Source organism: Lutra lutra, chromosome X (genome assembly GCF_902655055.1).
Source record: "Lutra lutra chromosome X, mLutLut1.2, whole genome shotgun sequence".
Lineage (NCBI taxonomy): Eukaryota > Metazoa > Chordata > Mammalia > Carnivora > Mustelidae > Lutra > Lutra lutra.
The window spans coordinates 38,532,484-38,555,814 of NC_062296.1; the positions used below are offsets into that span (position 1 = coordinate 38,532,484).

The window sequence follows — 23,331 nt, forward strand, 5'->3', positions numbered from 1 at the left end:
AACATCCTTCTATCATCCTCAATTGATATTCAAATTGACGTCAATTATCCTCAACTGTGTTCAAACTAAACTTCTTTTTTCTATTAAATAGGATTCTCTTCTTTGCTATCCTAATTTTCATCATGCTAGAAATCCTTTATCCAATTTGTCTTTATAGCCTAGAGTTTCTTCTTATAAAATGTCTTAGATCTGCTTTATCCTCTCTATTCCACCCTAACTTTCTCCTTCTAATCTATCTTGCATACAAATATCAGATCATTACTTTTATATAACATTTGGCCATAGCAAATCCTTTTATTATAAAGGTATAAAACTTTAATATATAGAATCTGGAAAAATTGGAGATGTGTGAAGAAAATTAAATCTCCTGTATCTTACCTACCCAGAGATCACCACTGTTAACAAGTTGATGTGTGTGTGTGTGTGTGTGTGTGTGTGTGTGTGTGTGTGTCTTTTCCTTCCTTTTTCAGCCTTCTAAAATCTGGACCAAACTGTTGATTTTTTTCACTAAGCATCACATTATACGTTTTTGATGACATTAAATAATTCTTTTCAAGCAGTGTATTTAATGACTATGAAATAATCCAGTAAATTGAATATACTATAAGTTATTTAACCATTCTACTACTGTTGGATATTTGGTTTGGATCCAATTTTTCACCATTATGTATAACACAGCAATGAATATCTTTGTATATATATCTTCATCCAACTGTTTTACTCTTAGGAAAGATATACAGCAATGAAAGTATTCAATCAAAGAATGTTATTTTTATTTTTTATCTTTTAAACTTTATTATTTGAGAGACAGAGATAGAGAATGCACAAGTGGGGGAGAGGGGTAAAGGGAGAGGGAGAAGTAGGCTTCCCACTGAGCAGAGAGCCCAAGCAGGGGCTCAATCCCAGGACCCTGAGTTGAAGGCAGATGCCTAACTGACTAAGCCACCCAGGAGCCCCAAGAATATACTACTTTTAAAGACATGATATTATTGCCAAATTGTATTACAGAAAGACTACCAATTTATATTTCTGACCAATAGTGTTTGAATGTTTATTTCACTGCTTCTTTGCCAATACTAAATACTGAGAATTGTAATAATTATAATTGTCCTTGTTGATTTGATAGTGAAAATAGTATTTCATGGTTTTAACTTTAATTTCTTTGAGGCTGAACTTTCTTTTTTAGGCTATATTAATCCATCTGTAATTTTGGTTCTATAACTAATCTTTTCATGTTCATTGCTCATTTTTATGTTTTAATACTTTTCTTATAGATTTGTGTACTAAGGATGTCGATTATTTGCTAGATCTGGCACAGTATTTGACCTCAGGTTTAGTTTTTTTAAAAGATTTATTTATTTATTTGAGAGAGAGAGGAAGAGAGTGTGCCCAAGCACAACAGGTGAGGGCCGGGTGTGTGGTGGGGAGTGGAAGGGGTGGCTGGGTGGAGGGAGTGACAGAGACAATCTCAAGCAGACTCTTTGCTGAGCATGGAGCCTGATCCGGGGCTGATCTCAGGACCCTGAGATCACAACCTGAGCCAAAACTAAGAGTCAGATGCTCAACTGACTGAGCCACCTAGGCTCCCCTCAAGTTTACTTTTTACTCCAAGTTTCCTATTCAAGAAGTCATAATGGGTGGGGGTGTCAGTGAAAATGGCAGAGTTAAGTCCCTCTGAAAATGTTCTCCTCTATACAGGCAACAAGAACACTGGCTAATATTGTCAGAATCAATTTTTCAGAACTCTGGAAATTAACCAAAATCTTAGAACAATTCAGAAAGCATTTATTTAATAAAATGGCTGAATCTCATTAAAAAGTGAGCTCTTTGGCATTTTAAATTGCCCTATACCCAGCCTCCCTCCTCAGCTTCATAGTGGTCTTAAAAACCAACATTTCAGCAATCGTGGTTAAAAACACCTAGCAGCCAGCCACCTTACAGAATATACAGGGGCTAGAGCTCTTTAGGAGCTCCAATTCCACATAATTGTCATTATTTGACCTCTCTGATGGTTTCTTTCCACTGAAAGACCCCACTCACAAGGCTGCATTTACTTGACCTAACACAGGGTTCATGGTAAGCAAAGAGCCTTTCCCCCAGAGTGTTTGTCAAAAACAACTGGAGACAGTTTTTGAACACATCTGTGGCTTGCTGAGGCAGTGGTTAACAGTTGGGTCAAAGGACAGACTAAGAAAGGGTTAAAATGAAAAGCTGGGGAATGAGATATCCATAGGGGTACTAACCAAAAAGATAAAAAGCAGAGAGAGAAAGGACTTAAATTATTAAAATCAGAAAATAGTGAACATTATTACCAATCTTTTTTTTTTTTTAAAGATTTTATTTATTTATTTGACAGAGAGAGAGATCACAAGTAGACGGAGAGGAAGGCAGAGAGAGAGAGAGAGGGAAGCAGGCTTCTTGCTGAGCAGAGAGCCCGATGTGGGACTCGATCCCAGGACCCTGAGATCATGACCTGAGCCGAAGGCAGCGGCTTAACCCACTGAGCCACCCAGGCGCCCCCATTATTACCAATCTTAACAGAAATAAAAAGGACTATAAGGGAATGTGTTAACAAATTAGATAACCTTGATAAAATGGATAAATTCCTAGAAAAACACAAACTACAGAGACCAAATTAAGAAGAAATAAAAAAATCGGAACAGACTTATAACAAGCAGAGACTGAATTAGTAATGAAATAATTTCCTGCAAAGAACCCTCTAGGGACAGATAGCTTCATTAGCAAATTCTACCTAACATTTAAAGAAGAATTAACATTAATTCATTATAAACTCTTAAAAAAAACAGGAGAGGAAGAAATACTACCCAGCTCATTCTATGAGGCCCTGATACCAAAACCAAAGTTATCTCAAGAAAACTGTATCAATATATTTTATGAACATAAATTCTATGTTCAAATTTATGAACAAAAAGTTCTAAACAAAATACTAGCAAACTGAACCTAATAACACATAAAAAGAATTATACACCAAGACCCAGTGAGATTTATCTTGGAAATACAAGGTGGTTCAACATGTGAAAATCAATCAATGTAATAATACAGGATATTAATAGAATAAAGGGAAAAAATCACATGATTATCTCAATGGACAAAAATTGTTTGACAAAATCCAACACCCTTTCATGATAAAAACGTTCAACAGAGTAGGAGTATATGGAAACTTCCTCAACCTAATAGAGAACCTACAAAAAACCCACGGCTAACATCATACTTAATGATGAGACACTAATTGCTTTCCCCTAAGATAAATAGTAAGACAGGAATATGCATTCTCACTACTTCTCTTCCACACTGTACCAAAGGTTATAGCCATGTCAATTAGTCAAGAAAAAGGAAAAAAAAAGATATCCTGATTGGAATGGAAGAAGTAAAAATATCACCATTCAGAGTCTATGATTTTATATGTAGAACATTCTAAGGAATCCACAAAAAATCTACTAAAACTTAATAAGCTCAGCAAGATTGCAGTATTCAAGATTAGTATATATAAATATCAATCTTATTTCTATATACTGGCAGTGAACAATTCAAAAATTAAATCAAGAAAACAATTCTATTTACTATATCAAAAAGAATAAAATATTTAGAAATAAAATTAACAAAGGAAGTACAAGGCTTAGGCAGTAGAAACTATAAAACAACTTTGAATGAAATTTAAAAAGAACTAAATAAATGGGAAAGAAAGATATCCTGTGCTTGTGGATTAGAAGACTTAATTGTTCATATGTAGTATTCCCCAAGTTCACCTACAGAGTCAACATAAATGACTATCAAAATCACAGCTGGCTTTTTCTTTTCTTCCCAGAAATTAACAAGCTAATCCTAAAATGCATGTGGAAATGCAAGGAACCCAAAAGAGCCAAAACAATCTTGGAAAAGAATAAAGATACAGGACTCACATTTCCTTATTTCAAAAGTTACCACCTAGCTGTAGTAAAGAAAAAACTGTGATACTAGCATAAGAACAGAAATATAAATCAATGAGATAGAATTCCAAGTCCAGAAATAAACCCTAATATTTATGGTCAACTGATTTCCAATAAGGGTATAGGGTGATTCAATGAGTGAAAGAATAGTTTTTTCAACAAATACCACTGGAACAACTGGTTATCCACAAGTAAAGTAATGAAGCTGAACTCCCTCCATATACCATATATAAAAATTAACACAAAATAGTTCAGAGACCTAAATTTAATCATCAAAACTATAAAACTCATAGAAGAAAACATAGTAAATCTTTTTAAGCTTGGGTTAGTCAGTGGCTTCTTAGATAAGACATCAAAGGCACATACAACAAAGAAACACAGATAGACTGGACACTATTAAAGCTTTAAAAAAACTTTAACAGATTAAATTAAATCAAATTAAAACTTCTGTGCTTTAAAGGACACCATCAAGAAAGTGAAAGGACAACATACAAGGTAGGAGAAAAATTTGCAAATATTATGTCTGATAAGGGATTGGTAACCAGAATATATAAAGAACCATTAAAACTCAACAGTACCAAGATAAAGAACACAACTTTATAAACGGGCAAGGGATTTGAATAGACTTTTCTTCTAAGAAGATATACAAATAGTCAATAAGCTCATTAGGGAAATGCAAATCAAGACCACAATGAACTACCACTTCACATTTACTAGAATGGCTATAATCAAAAAGAGAGACAATAAAAGTGTTATTAAGGATGTGGAGAAATTGGAACCCTCAGTACATTACTGGTGGGAAGATTAAATGGTGCCATCTCTGGGAAATAGTTTGGTAGTGCCCCAACATGTTAAACATAGAGTGACCATATAATTCAGCAATTCCACTTCTAGGTATATACCCAAAATAACAAAAAAAATGTCCACACAAGAAGCTGTACATGAATATCCATGGCAGCATTTTTCATAATAGCCAAAATATTGAAATAACCCCAATGCCCATCAACCATTGAATAAACAAATATGGTATATCCATACAATGGAATGTCATTCAGCCATACAAGGAATGAAGTATTAATGCATGATACAAAATGGATGACCCTAAGTGAAAGAAAGTAGACACAAAAGACCATACATTTTATCATTCCATTTACATAAAATGTCCTTAACAGGCAAATTCACAGAGGTGGAAAAGTAGATTAGTGATTGCCTAGAATTGGGGGTGGGGGTGAATGGGGAGCAACTTAATGGAGCATCTGAGGGTGATGAAAGTGTTTTGGAATTAGGTTGTAATAGTGGTTGCATGACATTGTGAATATCATAAAAACACCAAAGGGTATATATAGATTACCTATATATATATATATCCATTAATTTATCTATATATATGCATTAAGATTAAAGGAATATATATATATATATATATATATATATATATATATATAATCTATCTATATATATCTATATATAGAGATTAAAGGAAAGAGAAAAGAGAGGAAGGGAAGGAAGAAAATAGATTAAATAGATGGAAGGAAAGGAGGGAGGAAGGATAGAGTGAAAGATAAATAAAGTTAGCTAGTCAGTTAGTCCTAATGAGTCAGTATGGCTTACGTGGCTTCTTGATCAAAAGAAACAAAACCTGCTTATCAAATTCAGAATTTTCCCAGGCTTGAATGATTCTCCATGATCTTGTCCCACACAAACTTATTTACTTCTTTGATTCCAACATGAACCTAGCCAGTCTGATCTCCATGACAGGCTTATTCTCACCTGAATGGTATTGCTTTTATTGTTACCTTAACTCAGAATAACTTTCCCCTTGCCCTCCATGTTTCTAACCTTATTCTCATCTTTTAGAGAGTTTTATTTATTTATTGAGGGAGTGAGTGAGAGAGAGAGAGAGTGCATGTCTGTGAGTGGGGCAGAGGGAGAGGGAGAGAGAGCACTTCAAGCAGACTCTGTGCTGAGCATGGAGCCTGACATGGGCCTGATCCCACCACCCTGAGGTCATGACTGGAGCAGAAACCAAGAGTCAGATGCTTAGCTGATTGAGCCACCCAGGCGCCCTCTAATCTTTAAGAAGTCAAAAGCAAGTGCCACCTACTCTGAAAGTGGCTCTACACTACTACATATAGATAATGTCATAGACTCTGTGAGTGTTCATTCTTTGAGGAAAGAAGCACTACACTTCTTACCTCTCAGAGATCCTAAAATACCGTAAATACTTGTGATTTAGGTGATTCATTCACTTAAACTGCTTTTCAAAAAAATTCTCTATTGATAAGATTAATGAATAGATAGGATTGATACATAATCATTATGAGTGCTCAGCTGATTATAAAGCAATGCGTGGCTGAGAGTACTAGCTATCCACCACAATCCAATCTCCCATTTTTCCATAGAATCTGGACACATATACACTGTCACACTCTATTTTGCAGACTTTTTTATAAATAGGTGTGGTCATAAGACCAAGATCCTCCAACACAATGTGGATGAAGTAATGTATACACATTCTAGGCCTTACAAGCCAATAAAATCTACCACAATTGTTTCTCCATGCTCTCTCCTGACTCCTGTGGGGGTAATGGCAATGAAAGAGCACCTTGGAAGCCATGTTTTGAAGATGACAGAGCCTGCTGTCAGCCTAAATCCCTGAATAATTTCATAAAGGAGAGCTGCCTACTGACTTAAATACTTGCTCTTCTCTATTTATTCCTTTGAAGAAATTTCTATTGTGTGTAAGCTATTACCTCTTTGAAATTATTTTTTGTGAGCAATCTAGCATCCCTAATTAATACAGTGTGCTCCTAAAGGATTTTTTTCAATGATTTCCCCCACTACCTATAAAAAAATTCAAACTCCTGACCTATCCCAAACTACCTTATTGATTTTTTTCTCTACTTTGCTTCATTCACCCTACATTTCTACTAAACAAAACATGGTTCTATATATATAATCCATGTTTACCTCCCTGTGTTTTGTTACACTGATCCCTTTACCTAGAACATTCTTTCATTCCAGCTCCATACATCCAAAATTCACCAATTAGCAAGACCTAAAAAAGTGACCTCTTCCCTGGGGCCTTTTCTGATTCCTCCAGATGAAAATAATTTATCCCTATTATAAATCTTAATAGAACTTCACATTTCTTTAATTTTGCCCACTTGTTTTTTATTTGCCAATGAGTATGTTTTAATACTTACTCGTCTGTATGCTTTCAAGGGCAGGCTCCTTATATGATTCATCTTTATACAGTCTTAAGCACTTAGCACAGTATCTTTTTTTTTTAAAGATTATTTACTTATTTATTTGACAGATCACAAGTAGGCAGAGAGGCAGGCAGAGAGAAAGGGGGGAAGCAGGCTCCCCACCGAGCAGAGAGCCCGATGTGGGGCTCGATCCGAGGACCCTGGGATCATGACCTGAGCCGAAGGCAGAGGCTTTAACCCACTGAGCCACCCAGGCGCCCCAGCACAGTATCTTTTACAGAGCAGGAATTCAATAAATGTTTGTTAAATGTAAAAGAAAAATGAAGTAATATCAATTCTCTTAAGTATTCCCACTATCATCTACTTAGATTAATAATACCTCCCATCGATCTCAGGCTTCTCTGTCCTTCTTATCACAATTTTCAAATTAATGGAGCTCTATTTAATGTGATTTTACCACTGGAACATGCACACAGATGGGCTCATAATGAAGTCATACCTGGCAGTATCCAATTTTGGGATTCCTGTATGCATAAGCAGTGAGTACCCGCCTCAGAGCAGATATGCCAGTGTCACTCTGAAAGGCTGGGTGTTCAGGCAGGGAGCGACGCAAATCACGTTCAATTTCTTCAGTAGCCAAGTTGCAGGTCCCTAAGGACTGCTCAACCATTTCAGCATAATAGCCAGGATTAGCAGCCATGTCATTAACAGCACCTGTATAGATGATTGCATTAACATACAAAAGAAGAAGAATGTAATAAATCTACTCTTTGCATATATACATAAAGAATCGGATTACTTTAAATTTAGCTTTATACTCAAGTGATGTCCTAGTACAAACAAAAGAAAAGGCTTCACTAGAATCTATAACATCAGGATACCAATTTTATCCAATAGAATTTTCATGAACTGTTTTTTCCCGTTTAAGTTTCCTTTGAAGGCAGAGATAGAGATGCCCCCAATTAGCTGTATCTTGCCTAATAAACTAATTTGCTCAAACAATAGATGTGTGGATTCACCCGTAAATACACGGAACTAGCTTATTCTTTTTGACTAATCTGAATTCATGATGAATGAGACTTTATTCTAGCCATCATTATAATTATTTTTACTTAGTGCATCACTTCTAGAAGGGGCATAGCTAATGTCTATTAATAAAGTGAATATATGTAATACCTGAAAAAAGCATCCAGAGCTCTCCTCTTAAGGTCTCTGGAATCCCTCTTACAACCAGATCTCGAGTCTTTTTGGTCCGAAACATGCTAACACCACGCCCACATTCTGTAAATAGAATGTTCCATGACTGTTCCTTCATCTTTTCTTTCAACTGTAACAAAAAATCAACCAAGTAAACATGGTGAGAAATTAACTTCTTTCAAACAATCTGAAAACTCTCTTCATTGTGACACAATACTTATGGAAATCAAGAACACAGAAAATCAAAATCAGTATTCACAGAGGGGTCAAACACTGGACCACTCATCACAACTCTTCTGAATCCACGTGAGCATAACAGCTTTAATTTGCTATTTTAATTCTTACCTAAATTCACATAAAAATGGGAAAAGCATCAATACTTCAGCCATAAAGCTCTGAATCACCATTATCCCTCAATCACCTTGCTTTTAGGATTATTGACAACCTATGCAAATAAAACCCAATGTTCAATTTTCATTAATTCTTGATAACAGCCCTTTTGGTTTTTTTTGTTTTTTTCCGTAATAGCCCTTTTGTGTAATGGAATGAAAGAAGTCACACAATAACACCTGCTAGAAAACGTTTTCAAGCACCAAAAGAAGAGTTTTCAGTTGTGATACCTTCTAATCTGCTCTAAGATTTTTTTTTTGATCAACTGTTTCAGTCCATAGATTCAAGTATTTTGTTTTCCTACCATTTTGGAATTAAGAGTCTCCAAATTCTGAGGGTGAAATACTGTCATTAAGGCTTCGGTGTTCACAGTTTTACTGCATTCTCTCTGACATGTCAAAGATTGTACCTCAGTATTATCAGATGGATCTGTAGACTCAGAGCTAATAGGAACCTGAAAAAGAAAAAAATGTAAATTGTCCCAAATGTATGCTTAAAAGTTTCTGCAAGAAGAAAAAGTACTAATGCTTTATGTGTCATTTATAAACCACAATCAATCTACATAATAACGATTAAAGCAATGTCTCAGGGAGACATTGTTTTTCTATCAAAATCAGAGATGTCAACAAATCAACATCTGGAACAGCATACCCAGGACTTTAGTGAACCCACTCCCTTATAAAAACAACAAAATACTGGCAAAAGATTTTAAAAGTACCAGATCAGAACACTGGAAATTTACCAAAGGCACAGAATGAACTGAAAAGCATCGATTACAACTGAAACTAATGAAGCGCAGTAGGAACACCAGATTCCGTAAAGTTTTGTCTTGAGGCTAGTGTCATCATCCCTCCCTCCCAAGCTCAGAGGTATGGTAGCCATGAAAGCCTACGTTAACACAGCCAATGGATCTTTAGACGCTTCATTAAATTCCCCATCCCCAAGAACAAACAGTATTTTGACCCAAACCAACAGCTCCCTAGAAAATCTCCATTCCCAGGGTGGCGTTATCATTTGATTTGATTCAGAGCTCAGGTCTAGGAAAAAATCCTCATTCCCCAGGGCCTTTGAGAAAGCCTTGGGGATTAGGCTGATAACATCACAGCCGCCTAAGGCTATGATTTCAGTTTGGAGCAAACCAGAGCCTGGCTATGATTTCAGTTTGGAGCAAACCAGAGCCTGGCTAAAAATCTAAAAGGAAGGTCTGGATAACTAGGTAAACACAGGGAACTTTGAAAGACTGTAAAGTATTCTTGAGGATCTGGATGTAGTATGCATGTACAGGGGTGTGAAACTGCTCAGGAAAGAAACGGGACATTGGAAGGCCCCAGTCACTCAATTCTGGCTGATTCTGAAGGTAAGCAATGAAACCTAGGCTGGATTTATAAACTGCATGAAGTTTGAGATATACCTTCATGTAAAAAAAAAAAATTCCCCTGGTAAAAAGTAGAAACTTAATGGTTCAAGGCATCTATAAGGAGCTCTTCTTTTTTTTTTTTTAAAGGCACAGCATAGGGAATATAGTGAGTGATATTTATTTTTTTTAAAGATTTTATTTATTTATTTGACAGAGAGAGATCACAAGTAGACAGAGAGGCAGGCAGAGAGAGAGAGGGAAGCAGGCTTCTTGCTGAACAGAGAGCCTGATGCGGGACTCGATCCCAGGACCCTGAGATCATGACCTGAGCCGAAGGCAGCGGCTTAACCCACTGAGCCACCCAGGCGCCCCTATAAGGAGCTCTTCTGATCCATCACTGGCTGACCACCAATTTATACTGACTCATGGGGGTAATCCAAAAAAGCCAGGTTTAAAAATAAAAACAAGAACTATTAAAAAAAAAAGCAACCAACAGAAAATGGCTTTGAGAGGGCCCAGCTCCTGGATTTTGTAAACTAAGAATGTAAAATAGCTATTGTAAATATATTAAAAGAATGAAAGGCAATTATGTTTAAAAAAAAATAAAAGACCAAGTTAAAAAGTGGGCAAAAAATCTGAATAGAGACCTCAACAAAGAAGATATAAAGATGACAAATAATCATACAAAAATGCTTAATATTATATCATTGAGGAATTGCAAATTAAAAAAAAAACAATGAGATACTATTGGCTATTATAATGGTTAAAATCCAAAACACTGACAATAACAAGTACTTGCGGCTGAGGATACAGAAAAAGAATTCTCATTAATTGCTGGTGGCAATGTAAATGGTACAGCCACTTTGGAAGATGGTTTGGCAGTTTCTTAGAAAGCAAAACATAGCCCTACCATATGAGTCAGGAATTGTGCTCCTAGGTATATAACCAAGTAGTTGAAAATGTATGTCTACATAAAAATCTGCATGTGAATGTTTATAGCAGCTTTATTCACAGTTGCCAAAAACTGAAGGCAAACAAGGTATCAAGAGGTGAATGGATAAACACGGTGGTATATCCAGATAATGAAATATTTTTCAGCAATAAAAAAGAGACTATTAACAAAACATAAAGAAAAAGAAAATTTGAACTTACTAATAACATGTAAGGGAACTGAATCTGTAATCCAAAACCTCCCACCAGAGAAAAACCCTGGAGCAGATGGCTTCATTGGTGAATTCTATCAAACATTTAAAGAAGAATGAATGCCAATCCTTCTCAAATTCTTCCAAAAAAGTGAAGGGGATGGGAACACTCCCAAACTAATTTTACAAGGCCAGCATGCCCCTGATATTAAAGCCAAATAAGAACACTACAAGAAATTACAAGCCAAAATCTCGAGTACAGAGGCAAAAATTCTCAACAACATACTAGCAGATCAAATTCAACAGCACATTACAAGGATCATATACCATAATCAAGGAGAACTTATTCCTGGGAAGCAAAGATAGTTCAACATACACAAATCAATAAATGTGATATACCACATGAATAGGATAAAGGATAAAAATCATCTGATCATACCCATAGATGCAGAAAAAACATTTGACAAAACTCAATATCCTCTCATGATTAAAAACTCTCAACAAAGTGGGTATAAAAGAAACATAACTCAATATAATAAAGGCCATATATGACAAGCCCACAGCTAACATACTCCAAGGTAAAAGGTTGAAATCTTTTCCTATGAGATCAGGAACAAGATAAGGTTGCCTACTCTCACCACTCCCATTCAACATAGTACTACAAGTTCTAGCTAGAGCCATCAGACAAGATAAAGAAATAAAATATGTCCAAATAGAAAAGGAAGAAGTAAAATTGTCTCTGCTGACTAAAATGATTTTGTCTACAGAAAACCCTGAAGACTCTACTGAAAAACTACTACAACTGATAAATGAATTCAGTAAAGTTGCAGAACACAAAATCAATGCACAGAAATCTGCTTCATTCCTATACACTAACAATGAAGCAGCAGAAAGTGAAATTAACAAAACAATCTCATTTACAACTGCAACAAAAACAATAAAGTAGGAATAAACTTAACCAAATAGGTGAAAATATAAAACGCTGATAAAACTATAAAACGCTGATGAAAGAAATTCAAGACAACACCAAAAAATGGAAAGATATTCCAGGCTTATGGGTTGGAAGAAAAAATATTGTTAAAATGTCTTTTTTACCCAAAGCAATCTACACATTTAATGCAATCCCTATAAAAATTCCAACAGCATTTTTTTACAGAACTAGAACAAACAATCCTAAAATGTGTATGGAACCACAAAAGACTTCAAAAAGCCAAAGCAATCTTGAAAAGGAAAAAACTGAAAGTATCATAATTCTAGATTCCAAGTGATATTACTAAGTGGTAGTAATTAAGACAGCATGGTACTGGTATAGACACACAGATCAATGGAATATAACGGAAAACCCAGACATAAACCCACAATTATAGAGTCAATTAATCTTCAACAATAGAGGAATGAATATCCAATGAGAAAAAGTCTCTTCAACAAAGGGTGGGAAAACGGGGCAGCCACATGCACAAGAATGAAACTGGACCACTTTCTTACACCATACACAAAAATAAACTTAAAATGGATTAAAGATCTAAATGTGAGACCTGAATCCATAAAAAATAATTGAAGAGAGTATAGCAGTAATATCTCTCACATCAGCTGTAGCAACATTTTTGTAGATATGTCTCCTGAGGAGAGGGAAACAAAAGCAAAAATAAACTACTGGGACTGCATCAAAATAACAATTTTCTGCACAGTGAAGGAAATAATAAACAAAACGAAATGGCAACCTACTGAATGGCAGAAGATCTTTGCAAATGACATATCTGACAAAGGGTTAGTATCCAAAATATAGAGAACTAAAACAACTCAATACCCACAAAACAAATAATGCAACTTAAAAATAGGCAGAAGACATGAACAGACATTTCTCCAAAGACATCCAGATGGCCAACAGACACATGAAAAGATGCTCAACTTCAGTCATCATCAGGGAAATGCAAATCAAAACTATAATGACGGGGCACCTGGGTGGCTCAGTGGGTTAAGCCGCTGCCTTCGGCTCAGGTCATGATCTCAGGGTCCTGGGATCGAGTCCCGCATCGGGCTCTCTGCTCAGCAGGGAGCCTGCTTCCCCCCCCCCCCTCTCTGCCTGCCTCTCCGTCTACTTGTGAGCTCTCTCTGTCAAATAAATAAATAAAATCTTTAAAAAAAAAAACTATAATGAGGTATCAGATACCTCACATGTGTTAGAATGGTTACAATCAACAACACAAGATACAGTGTTGGCAAGGATATTCAGGAAAAAGGCACCCTCTTGCACTGTTGGTGGGAATACAAACTAGAGCAGCCACTCTGGAAAACAGTATAGAGGTTCCTCAAAAAGTTAAAAATACAACTATCCTACTGTCCAGTAATCACACTACTGGGTATTTACACAAAAAATACAAAACCGCTAATTCAAATGGATACATGCACCTCTATATTTATTGCAGCATTATTTATAATAGCCAAACTATAGAAGCAGCCCAAGTGTCCACGAATAGGTACATGGATAAAGAAGGTATATAAATGTTATATATGTAATATTTCATTATATGAAATATTATATGAATCATTATATAAGTATGTTATATATACTACATATGAATATATGTATATGTATTGTGTATGAATATATGTATATGTGAATAATATGAAATACTTCATATAATGAAATATTAAATATATATTATATATAATATATAAAATATTATATAATGAAGTATGTGAAATATATATATAATGAAATATTATTCAGCCATAAAAATGAATGAAACCTTGCCATTTGCAACAACATGGATAGAGCTAGAAAGTATAATGAGAAGCAAAGTTAAGTCAGCCAGAGAAAGACAAATACCACATGATCTCACTCATAACGTAGAATTTTTTTTTTTTTGAATTTTTTTTTTCTTAAAGATTTTATTTAGTTATTTGACAGACAGAGATCACAAGTAGGCAGAGAGGCAGGCAGAGAGAGAGAGAGGAAGGGAAGCAGGCACCCTGCTGAGCAGAGAGCCCGATGTGGGGCTCGATCCCAGGACCCTGAGACCATGACCTGAGCCAAAGGCAGAGGCTTAACCCACTGAGCCACCCAGGCACCCCCATAATGTGGAATTTAAGGCAAAAACAAATAAGCAAAGGAAAAAAGGAAAGAGAGAGACAAACCAAAAAACAGACTCTTGGCAACAGAGAACAAATTGATGGTTACCAGAGAGGAGGTAGATGGTAGATGGGGCAAAAAGGAAATGGGGATTAAAGAGTACACTTAAAAAAACATTTCCTAGCAAACCAGTATACTGACTGGTATTTTCCAAATACTCTTACTAAAACCTCTAAAAATGGGTAAGAGAAACCAGAAAACCTTAGAATTCTGGCATACATCTGAAAAGATGATAAACTCATTTTGAAACAAAATCCTTTCTTTACCATTGATCATACCCAACTACTAGAGACACCTGAGAGTTTTGGGGGGGAAATTCCAGTTCTTTGGGTATAAGAGACACACATAGATTGAAGGAGAAAGAAAGAGAAGCAGAGCATTAAATCTAACACAGGGAATGAATCTGGAGTGGAATAGGACAGGAAAAAAGTGATATAACCAAGAATATGGAAGCACTGTGAGAGAAACTACCAGGACTACAGGTTTTACCTGTGTCCTCAACATCAAACTAAGGAATATCCTGGGCACACACCTGAGGAGAATGAAAGATTACAAAGTTGGGGCATGAAAATTCTTGATGATTAACTTGATTCTGGGTCTGGAACTGAGACATATGTATTTTTTAATTACATGTTTTCATTGTTTTTCCATTATCAAAGAAAAAGCTAGTCTTATCAATACTGCACTATAACTGACTTAGCTTAATATTTTTAGTTTCTACTCTGGAGAGGTAAAAGCCACTGTAATCCTATCTAAATAAAATAAAATAGCCAGTAAAGCCAATGTTGATTTTTTCCTTTGAATTCCTAATTAAAACACAATAGTTATAATGTGATAAGTTTTATCAATCTATTAAAACATGAGTTTCCTAGGCACTGAAAATGAAAATTAATTTGAATTGAAAGTATCTACATTTCCATAGAGGACTCACTAAACATCAAAATCAGTCTCTTAACCACCCTTTGCCAAGATTTGCCTTCTCCAATATTTAACTAGTCAACAGCTTTGCCACTATTTTGCTGTGGGATATATTATGTAAGTAAGGCTAAGCTACTCGATATTAAATAAAAGATATTTAGAGTGGTTTAAAATTGCTGTCTCTCTACAGCAGTCAGAGGAGAGTCTTTTTTAAGGCCTTACTGAATTCTCAAATAGTCTGAGTTATTAAAAGCCATATTACATGAAAGTATAAGATGTGTATAACTGAGGGGCGCCTGGGTGGCTCAGTGGGTTAAGCCGCTGCCTTCGGCTCGGGTCATGATCTCAGGGTCCTGGGATCGAGCCCCACATCGGGCTCTCTGCTCAGCAGTGAGCCTGCTTCCCCCTCTTTCTGCCTGCCTCTCTGCCTACTTGTGATGTCTTTCTCTCTCTGTCAAATAAATAAATAAAATCTTAAAAAAAAAAAAGATGTGTATAACTGAAATACCGCAGATATATAGTCAAGAAAGATCAGATGATAATAATTTTTAAAATATAGTTCCTAAAGAAGGATGAAGTTCTTAATTCTCACTTCTGCTTTAAAAGGTGACTTAGAGAATGTAATTTCTTTGGTTTTAGTCTTTAAAAAAAAAAACCTAAGCATGAATAGAAAAAGTATTCTGAGTTCCTTTGGAAAGAATGGAGCACATGAAAGAATTTTTTTGAAAAAAAATGATTTGATTGCTATATAATTACCTCTGTGCTAATATCGTGATACTGACTTGAAGCTGCCCCACACTTGAGTCTGAGTTTTGTCACCAGCTGCTCAAAATCTTTAACTTCACTGAAGCGAAAAGCCATTTTTCCTTTGATGCTAATGATGACAGATTTGCTGGAATCATTTGGCTTATCTATAGCTAAGACCTGGGGGGTGAAAACATAAATGAATCACATTCTCCCTTGTTGCTAACGCTTTCAGGCAAAATATGTTTTAGCTTAATCTTTTGTGGCTAAAGTTTTGATCCATGGTATGACTTATTAAGAAATAGACTTTGGGTACTAGCTGCACCAATGACACAAGTAAACTCAGTGAAAGTTATTTCACTTTTCAAGAAAAACGGTTAATTAACATGTAGCCTTAAAAAATGACAAGATAAATGTAAAAATTCAGCGCTACAATGCTGACAATCCATTTCTAACCTACATAAAAGCTATCAATTATATTCTTTTTGACTATGTGTTATCAAATACAATAGTCTAAGTATTTATGTCATAAATGTCTGGGCGATCATGTTCCATCTCGAGTCATCTTGAACCCTTATCTGATTTGTAAATTTTAAATTTTTTTCTATTCTCACTTTTAATGAAAGCTATAATGCTCTTATCCTAGTATTCTTATCCTAAAGAATAATACTGAACTTAAAAAATGAATATTGGGGCACCTGGATGGGCTCAGTTGGTTAAGCATTTGACTCTTGATTTTGGCTCAGGTCATGATCTCAGGGCTGTGAGATCAAGCCCTGCATTGGGCTTCACACTGAGTGTGGAGCCTGCTTGAGATTCTCTCTCTCGCTCTGCCCCTCCTTCCTCCCTCCCAACCTGCTTGTTTTATGTTCTCTGTCTCAGAAAAAAAATTATTCTTTAAAAATTACTAAAAGGGTGGTGCATATAGAGTTTTCAATAATTTACAGTTAAGTGATATTTTATTCTTTGAAACGTAGGATTTTCAAACTAAAATTGCTATGTAACCAAATCTGTATTACCTCTCGTAATGGAATGATTACACTATGTTGATTGCCATCCTGGCTAGCAAAGCAGATATAGTTTTCTGAGATACACATTTTTCCATGAGTATTAAAGTGGCTGAATGGTACCCATAAGAAACATTCATGTACTTCTTTCAAAGTCTCTTCTTTGGGGAGCCTAAAAAAAGCACTGAACTGCTCACTGTGGGCTCGATTTTCCAAACCTCTGCAGAAAAGAAAAAAGAGGGTTCAAATGATGACTTCTAAAGAGTACACATACCCATGTTGATTAATTGAAATGTACTTTAAAGCAGAAAGATTACATACTACATGCTATGTTTTTCAACAAATTATGTAATGGAAGAAACACATGGATTCATAACAAATACATTTTCTTTGTTCCCTTTTCGAATTTTGTTTTATTACTAAATACAATGCACAAAAGTTAGAGATGATGTAGGACTTTAAACCATCTGTTAAGGAGTGATTTGCTGGAAGATTATTGCTATATTATTAAACATTCATAATATGTGAATATAGCTAAAACCAGTATTGGCAAACAACTTCTATATGTGGTTATCAGATAATCAAGAGTCACCCAGTTCAAACAAAATAAAAATGAAAAATAAAAAAGGAAGAGAAAAATTAAAAATGAAAATTTACGGGATCAAAATTTAGACAAGAAGAAAAATATATAAAAATAGTATTAAAATTAAGTGAAACAAACATTTAAATGAAAGTTTAAAGAAATTCACACTAGCAGCAAAATTAAAAACATTGCTTGCACAGTCCTGGGCACCGGATAGGTGTCAAGAAATAAAGATGACTTGTTAACTGATATATAAATATATGAATAAAAACCAATTACTTAAAATAGTATAATTTTTCTAGAGGCAGTAAACACTTGTGTTAAGCAGCAATGCCATCTGGGGTAGTAAGTAAATTATGCAAATTCTAACTCAAAGCAAACAAAGTTAAAACCATATTCATCCTCCCAGCATATATTATTTGAATATGTGGTATTTCATCATGTCTTTCAAAAGAATTCTGATTAGCAAAAAACCACATTAATTTTACCTCACTTAAGTTATAATTTGGTGGGTTAGTATTATTTTAAAAGCTGAGGACTGCTTATATAAATGAAAAGATGTCCATGATATATTATTTTAAGGTGGGGAGAAAAGGAGACTGTGGAATAATATGTGATGTTTAGTCCCAATCATGTTTTTTGCAAATACTTTTTAATTAATGCATTAAAAAGCCTGGAAGGATATACACCAAACTTAACCATTGCTAATGTGTTTCTATACTATTTAAGTTATAGAAGAAATACATATTTGTAAAAATAATAAGCTAATAAAGATACTCAATTTTAGAAAAAAGTCATTTGGAGGCTAAGTCTAAATAAGCTATTGTTCTTTTTAACTTACTGGTAAAAAGGATTTAGATATATATGATTTTCAATAGGCTCTCTTAAAAATACACATAGACAAAAGTGGATTTCCTATGTCATTTAAATACAGACTTGGTAATGAATGACTCATTGATAGATGGCTTTTTAGAGGATATTCTAAGGGAAATAAAATGGCTAAAAAGTTGATGTTTGTGGTGGCCAATCAAGGAACAAACTACAAAAACGAAGGCTCAACTATAATATAACATAAACTGAATTCCTAATCCTCACAGAGTTCTATTTATAAATGATGCACACTGGGACCTTTAAAAAATTCACCTTGCTGATCTATTTTCCACAAAAGCAGACACACTCACAAAGAAGTCCTTATGTATACATTTTTTAGAAATGGTTAGAAATAGGCAAATAGAACAACTATATCCAGTTAGGGCTATGTAGTAATCACACAACCCTCTAGGTCACTTGTTCTCTATCCATAGGACTGCAGCTTAGGTTCCTCTCAGTTTCTCATACAGTCTATAGCCTCATGCTCCTTGCCAGAAGAATCTGCATTCACTAGCTATTTCTAGATCCTCTCTTCTCTCCCTCTCCTTTGGCATGCTTATTTCAGTCAACTGTTCTGAGTGTTGAGCAGTATGAAAGGTCTCTGGTCAGTTTCAGCAAACCAAATATAGTGGCAAAAAGCTATCAGAGATACTTCTCATGCAGGCATTAATAATGATTAACATTTATCTAGTGTTTTATATTTTACAAAGTGTTCTCACATGTTACATTGTTCACTCCTCACAAGTGCTCTGTGAGGTAGAAATGATACATGAGGATACTAAGGTCCTGAGAGATAATGACTTTGTCCAAGTGTTGTTATACTCTTATTATAAATAATGCCCATGCTCCACTGACTCCACTAACTTGCCTCTTCATAAAAAATTATGCTGTCTAGGGGCACCTGGGTGGCTCAGTTGGTTAAGTGGCCAACTCTCGATTTCAGCTCAGGTCATGATCTCAGGGTTGGGAGAGTGAGCCCCAAAGTCAGGCTCTGCACTCAGTATGGAGCCTGCTTGTCCCTCTCCCTGCCCCTTCCCCCCATACATAAATAAAATCTTTTAAAAAAATGATGCAGTCTATGAATTATGTTTAAAAGTAAACAATACATTTTACAATATCAGATCTGAAACTGTTTAGACTACTCATAGAGAAATGTATACTAACCATGAATATAAAAATCTCTATATTTCTAAAAGCACTCCAGGGCAAATCCTACTGGGATTTTGATAAATAATTTTTAAACCTAACTTCTACCACTTCATAAGATTAAACTTTATGGAGGGAATACTATTTGTGAAATGCATATGATTAAACTAAAAAAATACCCCACACATCAATGATTAAGACCAAAGAAAGATTATCATATAACATAGAACAGTTAACTTTTAATGATAAACAATGTTACGATTCTTTGGTAAAACAATACTTAAAAAGTGTTAATCAAGCTTTGAATACCTCTTGGTGATTTGTAGAGGATCATCAAGGATTGGGTCATTAGCAAAAGTTTCCTTATCAAAAAGTCTCTTTATAGCATAGTTTGCCAGCTGTTCCATAAGAAGGTATGTTTCATTAATATGCAAAAACATTGAAAAGTAGTGATTCTCCCCTTGGGAACACACATGAATACTCTCTGTTAGTATAACATTTGAAGTCTTTTCAAGTTTTGAGACTGCATCCCAGGAGATAATGAGTTTTACTGCAAAAAAGAATTATAAGCAGATATGATTAAGTTTTTCAATACTGATTAATGTTTATCAATCAGGTCTTTTAAAATAGTTAACCACTTGAAAAATGCTACAAACAACTAAAATACTTTAGACTTCAAGGTTAGTTAAAATTCTGAAGCATAAACATGAACATACAATAGTTGGTGATTCTAGGAACAGATACAATTTTTAAAAAATTATTCTGATTTTATATTTGAATCTGTTACTTTACATATTTGCATAATCACTGTTGTAAAAGCTGTATGTATGCTCTGGACATTACTGTCTGATTCTTCTTTACAACGGTGGGCCATTAGATACTATGGCTACTATGCTTATACTGTATTTCTAAAACAAGGATTAAAACATGAATTGCAGGGACGCCTGGGTGGCTCAGTGGGTTAAGCCGCTGCCTTCCGCTCAGGTCATGATCCCAGGGTCCTGGGGTTGAGTCCCGCATTGGGCTCCTTGCTCAGCAGGGAGCCTGCCTCTCTCTCTGCCTCTGCCTGCCTCTCTGCCTGCTTGTGTGCTTTCTCTCTCTCTCTCTGACAAGTAAATAAATAAGAGCTTTAAAAAAAAACATGAATTGCAGAGAGTCGAGAGTTTAGAACAAGACAAAGAAAGGAACTATATGCCAGGCCACCATCATTATTTAATATTCATTCACTTCTCACAATATGCAAGGCATTCTATATATACTTTCAGTAGCTCCTATGTTAAGGATTCTTTCTCTAGATGAAGTGAACTTCTTAATGTACAGTTTAATTACTCTTAATATCAATCCTATTGCTTTATATACAATCTAACAATACTACAGAGTTGATAGGTCAGTCAGCAAGTTCAAAGTCATGATAAGCAACAGAAACCACTTACTTTCTGATCCCAACAGAAAAGAATAGAAGCTCAGAAAGTTGGTGCTAAGATAGAGCCAACCCTGACAAGGAACCCGTCCTTTCCAATAACTGCATGAGTAATAGGTCACTAACTTCTCCTGCTCTGGTAAACCAAAACATTTTTCAAATTTCAAAAGGGTTTCTCGAAATTTCTCAGGATCATCTTCTTTTGCAAAAGAATGTTTTCCCTCTTCAGCAATCAATCCCTAAAGGAGGCAAAATATTTTTTTAAAAAATTAATTATTACCTACTAATAAAAACACATTTTATGTATTTAAAAAGTTCACTGAATACAACTGTGTATGTAAATGCTTCTCTTAGGACAGAGGTGAGCAAATTTTCTTTAATTTGGTAATTGGGCTTTTTCTAATGCCTCACAAGGAGACAAATATGGGTGCTATTTTTTTTTTTTTTTTGGTGCCAAAACTCAGGATTGAAGCTGCTAAATATTTTTTGAGTGAAGGATTCATCCAGACTCCAAACTCAAGAAATACTGAAATGAAAATATCCCTAAGAGCACTCACAAGGGTACCAAAAACTAATTACTGACTTTATAATTTCCGTTAGCACTGATTCTGACATTCCTATGTGTATTTCTGCCAATCCTGAAAGGTGTCAGTAAAACAATGACCTTCCCACATGGCCTTTGATCCTAGAATAAGAGGTTCAAAGATTTTTGCATTCCATCTACAAAATATATCCATCACTTACTCTTATCTTTCCTTGTACAAAATTAGTAATATCTTCATTTGAATCAAACACAGATAAGGTCTTCATGATATTTTGTTCCAACCAATCCCAATGTTTGGTTATTTCCTCTCTGTTGGCTCCTGATTAATGATGAAAGAGAATAAAAGACTCAAGGGAAACTCCACAACAAAACTGCTCTTGATATTTACAAGTTCAGTTTAAAAAGAAATAAAATTATATTTGCTTATTTTCAGAAATGATGATCACAAAAGAGTAAATATATTAATTACATTTATTCTCCACTTCATCTGTATATGTAGGGATAAATACTATTTTTTATTAGAAACAAAAGACTTAAATATTTAATGAAAGGGGAAAAAAGTAAATAAAACTCATGAGAAAAGATATAAAATTCTGAAAACAAGATGCCAGTAACTGGTGCCTACAGCAACCAATACCTTTTAAGAGAATATACAGAGTGCCAGAACATAAATATATAATTTAATCCATAGCCTTCAAAAAGTACAGTCAGTACTGTCCCTATAATCTGTGTGACTACAAACAGCATCCACATCACAGTACTATGTACACTGTATAAAAAATATGGATTTCAACTGTGGCAACTCTACTCATCTTAGAAGGTGGAGCTTTTGTTCAGTCACCCTTTTCATTAAAAGCCCTAGTTAACCTAAAGAAGTTTCGTCAAAGAGGTTAGAAACCCTGTAGCAAGGAAATCCACGTGACTGCCGGATCAGTGTTAGGTAGGTAGCTTGTCGAGGGTCAAATATTACAGTTAGCTCTGGGTTGCTTTGGCTTAAAGAACGTAACATGTTTAAGATCTTAAAGCATTTAAGATCTCCCCCGCATTGTGGATTATAAAAGATCTTTAAGATCTTTTTTCCTTTAAGATAGCCTTTAAGATACCTTTAGGATCTCCCCCAACACTGTGGATTATAAAAATCTCATTCAAAAGGAACATCTTGGCTCCTTGGTATGTTTTATGATACATGGAAGTGATACATTAACTGAAACTGCAGAACTGCCTAGTTCTTATAATCCAGTTAGAAACTGTATTCATGTTACTAATGTCACAATACCAAGTCCAATAACTTTCTTTAATGAATAACAAAAGTCATGGGAAAATTTTAAGCCTTTATTTTGGTTCTTTAGGTACAAGGAAGGGTAATTATTATATTTCTTCAAGTTGGTAATTATTGTATTTCTGCATCATCTTATATTGGGGGAATAAGTTATGTAATAATCCCCCCTCTTTAAAGTAGAATGGATATTTTTCCCTGAATAATCTCTACCAACCAGATTTAGATGAGGTTACAAATGTCTCATAATGTCGTCTTCATTTAGTTTAAAGGTTTTTGTTTGTTTATTTGTTTGTTTTTTATTTGACAGACGGAGATCACAAGTAGGCAGAGAGGCAAGCAGAGAGAGAGGAAGGGAAATAGGCTCCCCGCTGAGCAGAGAGCCCGATATGGGGCTCGATCCCGGGACCCTGGAATCATGACCCGAGTAGAAGGCAGAGGCTTT

General features: G+C 35.1%; 1 protein-coding gene across 1 annotated transcript in view; it reads right to left on the reverse strand.

Annotated features, from left to right (window-relative positions):
* TBC1D8B (TBC1 domain family member 8B) overlaps positions 1-23,331 on the reverse strand; it is a 56,242-nt gene that overhangs the window by 14,593 nt on the left and 18,318 nt on the right. Inside the window, exons 3-10 of the mRNA XM_047716470.1 lie at positions 21,811-21,929; positions 21,080-21,305; positions 19,956-20,196; positions 17,060-17,267; positions 16,053-16,220; positions 9,051-9,200; positions 8,336-8,486; positions 7,659-7,873 (exon numbers count right to left, since the gene is read on the reverse strand). Coding sequence (XP_047572426.1) covers positions 7,659-7,873; positions 8,336-8,486; positions 9,051-9,200; positions 16,053-16,220; positions 17,060-17,267; positions 19,956-20,196; positions 21,080-21,305; positions 21,811-21,929 — 1,478 coding nt within the window. The remainder of the gene's footprint in view (positions 1-7,658; positions 7,874-8,335; positions 8,487-9,050; positions 9,201-16,052; positions 16,221-17,059; positions 17,268-19,955; positions 20,197-21,079; positions 21,306-21,810; positions 21,930-23,331) is intronic.